We start from the raw sequence: 8232 nt of genomic DNA, 5'->3' as shown, positions 1-8232 counted from the left end.
CTCACCACTCCTCTCTCTGAAACAGCCACAGCAGCCAGCCTGGGCACCTTGCCCGTCCTGTACACGCCCTCCCTCATGTTTGGACGGGTGTGTCCCAGCCACCCTATCCTGGCCTGTTACCCCTTCTTTCCATGTCCTTTCTCTGTCCCCACTCCTTCAGATAGACCAGGGCTTGTCACCCACAGCCCTCGCACCCTCCAGTTCACCGTAGAGTTGTCTTGGGGGGGGTTGGAGCCCCGAAGCCTTGGATGCCCTACCTAGAAAGGCCCCATGGATGATTTTGAGACTCAGGAATATAGGGTCTGCTGGGGGCAGTGCTGCCGACAGACTGGCCTACTCTTAGTCGGTGAACTCCTATCTGCACCTGCACCTGCACGCACCCACTACCACCGCCATCACCACCCACCACCATCATCACTGCCACCAGCACCATCATCATCATCATCGCCGCCTCTACCACTACCACATCACCACTTAACTCGCTGCTGCCCAGTCACCACCACCACCACCAGCCATCCTTACCACCGACCACCACCACTACCCTATTTAACACATGGCTCCTTCCCCAACAGGGGGAAGCATTTTCCCCAGAGTCCCGCAGTCATCTTGAAGGGCTGCAACCTGGGAAGGTGCTGAGGAAGGTAGGCTAGCTCTGGAGTCAGACCACCCTGGGGCCACGTCCACATTGTTTAGTTCAAGAGATGTATGGCTTTAATGGCTTTGGTTTAGGCTTGCTCTCCTGTAACATGGGATCAGAGAGACCACGCGCAGCACTGCGCCTGGCACGTCTTAGGTACTTCATACACGGAAACAAAACAAAACAAAGGTGTTTCTTTGTTGTTGTGTGTCCTGTCCCCTCCCCGCCCACCCCTGTGAGGGCAGACCTCATAGCTCACCACTCAGTGTGTGTGTTCCTGCCTTCTTAGGCAGAGACCATCTTGGCTATGTTGGCACCTGACACTAGGACTCACTGGACTCTCCTCTGCAGCCAGGCCTTGAGTGAGCCATCTGCTAGTGGGGTGTACATTTCCAGGTACGGCCAGGCTGCCTGGGGAAGAAATCCTGAAGATGGAGGCATGGGGCAGAGAAGTGACAGAATCCACACTCTGCATGGCAATAGCTATCATGTGCAAGAAGCACTCTACTGTAAGTGAATTGAGAGAGAAAAAAGAAAAATCAGGAGTGGAGTAACTTGCCCCTAGTCACACAGCAAGTTTTGGCCGAGCTGAGAGTTGAACCCCGTTCGGTCTGTTTTGAAGGCCTACATGTTGACATCAATTCCACATCTCTGAGCCCTGAGAACTGGACATGTGTCATTGGGCATAAATAGGCCACCACGCATGCTGGGAATTTCCCTTCAGAATGTGGTTGATGTGTCCCCCTAGCTTGAGGGGGGACTCCCCTGTGCCTGGCTTCCTCCCTCCAGACCATCTTTGAGCCCCTTAGTTTGAGACTGGCTTGTTTTTCTTGTGTTTTGTGTGTTTCTTACTTGCTCCAGACAGGGGTTTCGCTGTCACTGTCTCACACTCTGGAGACAGCCATTTTTAGCTCCCAAGGGTCTCCTTCCTTCTAGAACAAAAACCAAAAGGTAATTGCATGAGTCTAGATGAAGCTCCCCATGATTCCACCCCTCACCTTTTACCCCTTGGGAGGAATGTGAGACGATTATTCCAAATTCTCCTCCTTTGCCTTTGTTTAGAAACCCCGGGTGGACAGGAGGAATGAACCTCCGCTTCCAGTCCTGGCTCCCTGCCTGGGGTCTGCTGTAGGGGAGGTCCAGGATGGGGTCGCCCTTGCTTCATCCCCCTCGCTGCCTTTGGAGATTCCCAGTGTTCAGTGTGCATTACAATCCCAGTGCCCGCCAGTCTGCCTGGATCTTTCATTGACTGCAGTCTGGCCAGGAAACGTAAACGCTGAGCCTTGGCTTTCTCATTGGTGGCATTGGGGAAGTGATGGCACCCACCTTAGACGTGTCCATGACAGGTAGCTGATAGACTGACTGAGTGTGGACCGTGTCGGCCATTACAGTGAGTGACTCCAGTAAGGTTTCCAAATGGCTCTTTCCAAACACAGTGGACATCTGGTCTCGGGCAGGCCTGTGCTGGAGGCCTTCAGGGCTGATTAGAAGAATATGCCATCTGCTTCGTTCTAGCAAACTCTGTCTCGAATCTCTCTACTGATCCTCTCCACCCCAGTGCAGCTATCACCCCCAACGCAGGATGTCACCGTGGTGACACACACCGGGGAGCCACTGGACATATTGGTGACTTGCCAGCTCATTCAGCTTTTACTCATTGAACCAAAACCAAGCCCACTGACTGCATCTGGGGGGGGGGAGGGGCGGCTATAGGACAGGGTAGAACTGCCTTTGTGGGCTTCTACTCTTTATGGGAGTAGAAAGCCATATCTTTCGCCTGTGGAGTGGCTAGTGGTTTCAAACTACTGACTTTGCAGTTTGTAGCCCAATGCATAAGCGTGACAACCGCCATGGCTAAACCGACAACATTCCCCATAGTGCACTGGGCTGTCTAATGTCCTCTGGTCCTCACAAGAACCAGAATTGGATTGCTACCCCCATTTTACAGATGAGGAAATGGAAGGAACACAGAAATGAAATTGCTTTCCCAAGTTACCATAGTCATTCCGCCTCCAGAGCCCATGTTCCCGATGAGGACACCATGTGGCTTTGTGATCAGCAGTGAGCAAACCCCTAACTTTGTGTTTGTTATCAGCTGAACAGAGGCTGGCATTAGAGGCCTCCTACCAGCTGGCTGGACATGCCTAACTGCCCACTTCTCCCCCACCCCCCTAGAACCCTGGCCACAGTAGAGCACACACTTAAACAGGGGAGCTCTAAGACGTCTGGAGAACAATCCCATTGTCTTGTTGCTCCATTTCCCCCAAACATTTTGATGTACACACATACACGTGAGGGTAAGCAAAAACAGCATTGCCACAAAATAGCGGAAACCTGCATTAAAACCAAATCATAAAAATAGTAACTTGCTGCCTGGATCATATTGGCAAATCCAAGGCCCAATCCTGGTTACAATTACATCCATAAATCGTCTTTTTTAAAAAAAACATTTTATTAGGGGCTCATACAACTGTTATCGCAATCCATACACACATCACTTGTGTAAAGCGCATTTGTACATCATTCTCAAAACATTTTCTCTCCACTTAAACCCCTGACATTAGGTCCTCATTTTTCCCCTCCCTCCCGGCTCTCCCCTCCCTCATGAGCCCTTGACAGTTTATAAATTGGTATTTTGTCATATCTTGCCCTGTCCGACGTCTCCCTTCACCCACTTTTCGGTTGTCTGTCCCCCAGGGAGGAGGTCACATATAGTTCCTTGTAATCGGTTCCCATAAGCTTTGATCTTGCTTAAAATAAAATACCGATGGGAAGATCAGCTCTTTGAGCTGGCTGATTTTTGCTTAATGCTTTTTTTCCACAGCATGAAAATGATCTTTTTTTTTAAAGGCATCCTAATGAGGCTAAGAACTTGCATGCAGCCATCTAGTGATCGTTGAGATGTGTTTAAAAATAGTGTGTTTATGCAAGTATGAATTGGAGCCTTAGTAGCAATACCTTTGGACTTACCCTAATATGTAGGTGTGTGTGTATGATGAAAACATCCATCCACACATTATTCATAATAACCAAATGTTCATAAGCAGTGAATGAAGAAACAAATTGCCGCAGATCCATACAGTATTGAACAGCCCTGGCAAGGCACAAGTCTGACACCCAGCATGAGTGAATCTCAGAAGCCTTAACTAGACAGAAAGGCATTCATGCCGTATGATTCCATTTACGTGAAGTTCTGGAAGAGGCAGAACTCATCCGGGTAGTGTTAGGAATCTGAATGGCTGTTTCCTCCGGATGTAGGGCGAGTAGAGCATTGGGAGGGAAAGAGGAAGGGGTTTTCTGCATGATGGAAACGCGCAGTATCTTGATGGGGTATTGGTCACACAGGCCCCCTTGACAGTACACCCATTACAGTCAGGTGGATTCTGACTCTTAGCAAGCCTCTAGGACAGAGTAGACCTGCTCCCTAGGGGGTTCCAGACTGGGAAACTTACTGAACGAGACTGCCTGCCCCGAGACTGCCTGCCCCGTTCTTCTCCCAGAGCAGCTGGCGGCCTCAAACCGCCCGCACTTCTACAGGAGCCCACTGCTTCAGCCACTGCGCCACCAGAGTGCCTTCAACAAGCTCACACAAGCTTCACACAAGTGCACTGGGCTGTCTAATGTCCTCTGGTCCTCACAAGAACCAGAATTGGATTGCTATCCCCATTTTACAGAAGATTTACTATCTGTGGCTTTTTGTCATATAAGGATTATGTGTAAAGAAAAAACAGTCTCAACAAATGAATAGCAAAATTTAGTCATCTTTTAAAAACCCAACTCCGATTCTGTTGGTTTTTTGTTCCGTGTTCTCTTTCCTCAGTACTCCAGTGTGGGCGGCAGAAGAGAGCACGTCAAAACTACGAGCAAGCCCCAGCCAGGCTTCCTGGAGCGGCTTAGCGAGACCTCGGGCGGAATGTTGGTGGGTCTCATGACGTTCCTGGCTTCCTTCTACATCATTTTCACCAATGAGGTAAAGTGCCCCGTGGGTATCTGTACAGAGCAAGGGTTTCCTCGTGTCCGGAGCAGAGGTGGTGAACCGGATCGTAGATTTGGTAATAAAGGGCCCTGTGGTAGAGAAGAGAGGGAAGTCTTCCGGCCGTGACCCACCTCAGAACTGATACAAGCAAGAAAGGGACCGTTCACACGCCTGACAGTCCTGGAGGCAGCTTCCGGCCGGTGCGGTAGCACAAGCCGTCTCCGTCCCTCCACCTCTTAGCAGTCCTTCTGGGTGAAAGCCTTCTTCTTGAGGGCTCATCCTTCTTGGGAGCAAAGGTGGCCCCAGCATTTCCAGGATCACATCCAACCAGCTTGGTCACCCCAGAGAGCAGAGGAGCTGTCTGTTTCTAAATCAGTTGAGCCAAAGTTGCAAGGGGAGCTCTTGGTGTGCTCTTGGGGGCTTTGCTTTCTCTCGGGCCACAGTCCTGGTGGCCAGAGGGATACCTGCTTGGAGAGCCTGGGCCGGAGTCAAATGATTTAGATGACAATGCAGATCAGTGAGTGTAAAACTGAGGTGGGGGGTGGGGGGTGGTGGAGGATGCAAAGGAACATTCCTGAAGAGACCCAGGCAGAGAGAGACACCAGCTAGTTCCAATGTGGTGTCCTTGCTGACATTGGCTGGAGGGGCCGGGGTGGGGAGCAGTGGAATGATGGGAGGAGGTCTGTTTGGAAAAGCAGGGATCCTGGGGTCCCGTCCTGAGCTCTGCTTGCTGCACGTTGGCTTCCCAGCCACCCAATGGTGAGGTGAGTCTCGGCGCTTGCTCTACAGTCTGCTTAGAACTCGCTGAGACTTAGCCATGTCCACTTTCCTTTGGCTGCAGGGCTGCGCATTGAGGACAGCGACTGCCCTGGCCGAGGGGCTTTCTCTTGTCGTCTCCCCGGACAGCATCCACAGTGTGGCCCCCGAGAACGAGGGTCGGCTGGTGCACATCACTGGGGCCCTGCGGACATCCAAGGTAGGTTTGGCAGTGGTCATGGCCCTCTGGTGACTCAGCACGTCACTGAGTACTGTCTGGGTGAGCATTCCAAATGCCACCACTCGCATCCGTGTGGCCCAGGCACTCCTGGTCCCAGTTCTGTATCTGTAAAACGGGGACAGCCAGTTTGGAAGATGCAGTGAGATGACATAGGTAGACGTCAGTGCCTGGCACAGGTTTGAGCCGGACAAATAGAGGCTCTAATGATGACTGACCATGAGTCACACTCCTCCACACATGCTTTGGCTATTGACACTCTCCTGTTTGAACACGGGGTACGTTGGAGTTGGGGCCCTGGCGCGGCGCCTGAACTGTGAGGCTCCTGATGACTGGCACTGAGTGGTCAGAACTTAAGGAAGGCATCTCTCCGTATTCTCCCAGGTGATCAGCTAATGAGCCATTGCTTGTCCCTGCTTCTTGATGCCGATTTCTTTCCCGTTCTGACTTCCAACCCCTAAGCCAGAGCTTCTGGGATGATGTGAGCCTCGTCCTTTATTGATTTTTGTGTATTCCATTCTTTGTGAAGCTATTGTCTGATCCAAACTACGGGGTGCACATTCCAGCCGTGAAGCTGCGGCGGCAGGTGGAGATGTACCAGTGGGTAGAAGCAGAAGAGTCCAGGTGAGCGGCCAGGAAACGAAGTCAGTCGGTTCAGGGAGGTGAAATGAAATGTAGGTGGCTTCCACTGGGACTCTTCAGAAATGTGAATAAGAAAACCTAGCCTCCCTGTTACAAACCCTTCAAACGATTGCAGTGGTTGGCTTTGCAATGCAGCTTCAAGAAAGGAGGTTGCTTAGCTGCCTTGTCTTGGAATTCATGACAAGGCAAGGTCCCAGGCCTTAAAGGGTGTACTTACACCAATGCAGCCACCCTAGTGTCAGTGCTCTGCGATATTGGTTCTCTTTCTCCCATGAGCGAGCAGAGTTGGCCTCTAGGCTTACACCTCGCCAATCCCTGCAGAAGTCCCCGAACAGGTTCTGGTGGCTGGGCTGGGGTTCCTTGGAACCAGGTGGAGTCAGCCCCATGGAACCGCATGGACACAAGAGGAGCGAGTGGGCAGGTGGCTGGACGGAGGCAACTTGAGAGGCCTGGGATGGGAGCTGCCCTGAGCAGCGGAGCCCAGTGGGTCTCTAGCCTTGGCTGAGCCTGGCAGAGGTGGTTTCTGGCTCCGGATGAGATGGAACTTTTCTCCAGTCAGCCTTGATGGGCTGGGGTGAACTCTGTCAGGGAGTGAGCACCCTGTCCCTGGGCAGGTGTGGGCAAGGTTCTGCTCTGCTGTGGGGTTGGACCTCACAGGGAGGTTGTTGCCAACTGGAGACGCATAGATTGGAGTGCTCAGGAAGGCCTGCACTTTCTCATCGCTGCCGGTGCTTCCCTTGCAGGGACTACAATGAGGACGGGCAGGTGAAGACAGAGACGAGGTACTCCTACAGTGAGTACTGGGACACACACACCCCTCCCACCCATGTGCTGGGCACATCCCCGTATGCAGGTCACCTCTGCATACACATTGGAGCCCTGGGAAATCTCTGGGTGCTAGTTTTTGGCACCCGGGTCTCCCCATACTTTGAATGAGGCTCTGGGCGGTCCCTTGAGTGGTCGTGACGTCGTAGAAGAAGACCCAGGCTCAGCGAGCTTCAGGCACGTGTCTGCTCATAGCCATGGCTCGAGCCATCTCTTCTCTCTGTGCAGATTCTGAATGGAGGTCGGAAATTGTCAACAGTAGAAACTTTGACCGAGAAATTGGCCACAAAAATCCCAGGTGAGGACTAAGAGAGAGGAGCCTTGTCTGCTCCTGGGCAGACATCTAGCTTCAGTTTCTTTATCTGAGTGATGAGACAATACGCGCCAGAATTTTTAGGCTAAGACTTGTGCGGAGAGAAAAGGGAGGCAATACCTGACACCTAGACCCCCAGAGAGCCCCCCTCAAAGGAAGCGTGAAGACAGGGTGCAGGTAACAAGTGCCTAACGGGGTTTGTATCTGTTCTGCCAGGGAAGCCTTTTGCCAACAGCCATGGGCGGAGAAGGTGGGGAGCCCATCGGGAAGGGCTTGGCAGATGCAGTGGCCTTAGATCCAGGCTTCCGAGCATTTTCAGAGGGAGGTGACTTGGGAGGAGGCGTTCAAAGGAAGGAACAGGCCTAGTGAAGCAAGGACTAGGCCCAGCAAGCCTGGAGTATGGACTGTCAGCAACGCGGGGCGAGGCTGTAGCGAGACGGACCTTGGATGCTGCACAGCAGGGTTCCGGTGGTGCAGGGGCTGGGAGGGCATGAAGAGTGTGTGGCCATGCTTAGCTTATGGCTGGGGGTGCAGTGGACAGGCTGGCAGGTTGAGGCAAGAGGATATGAAACTTTGGGAGACAGCTGGGGAATTCAACTGGGGACAGAAGCTCTCAGGTGGGACAAAATGTCTGTCCTGTCTGGGCTGGGCTGGAGCCCCTGGATGGCGGCCCTACCCAGCATTCCCCAGGGGGTCCCAGGCAGCTCGTCCCCTGATGGCTCACCGCACTGACAGCTGCCTCTGTCCCACAGCGCGATGGCAGTGGAGTCATTTACAGCCACAGCCCCATTTGTCCAAATTGGCAGGTTTTTCCTCTCAGCAGGTAAGTCTCAGTCCAGTGGGGG

At 52.6% G+C, this 8232-nt stretch overlaps 1 protein-coding gene across 1 annotated transcript in view; it reads left to right on the top strand.

Moving 5' to 3' along the window:
• The window catches only part of TMEM43 (transmembrane protein 43), a 16131-nt gene that overhangs the window by 875 nt on the left and 7024 nt on the right, over positions 1 to 8232 (top strand). Inside the window, exons 2-7 of the mRNA XM_004702368.2 lie at positions 4458 to 4607; positions 5455 to 5589; positions 6137 to 6231; positions 6993 to 7042; positions 7303 to 7372; positions 8140 to 8210. Coding sequence (XP_004702425.1) covers positions 4458 to 4607; positions 5455 to 5589; positions 6137 to 6231; positions 6993 to 7042; positions 7303 to 7372; positions 8140 to 8210 — 571 coding nt within the window. The remainder of the gene's footprint in view (positions 1 to 4457; positions 4608 to 5454; positions 5590 to 6136; positions 6232 to 6992; positions 7043 to 7302; positions 7373 to 8139; positions 8211 to 8232) is intronic.

This window comes from Echinops telfairi, unplaced genomic scaffold (genome assembly GCF_000313985.2).
Source record: "Echinops telfairi isolate 266 unplaced genomic scaffold, ASM31398v2 ScPeMD7_31;HRSCAF=116, whole genome shotgun sequence".
In the NCBI taxonomy this organism is placed as follows: Eukaryota; Metazoa; Chordata; class Mammalia; order Afrosoricida; family Tenrecidae; genus Echinops; species Echinops telfairi.
This window is presented reverse-complemented; position numbering and strand designations above follow the sequence as displayed.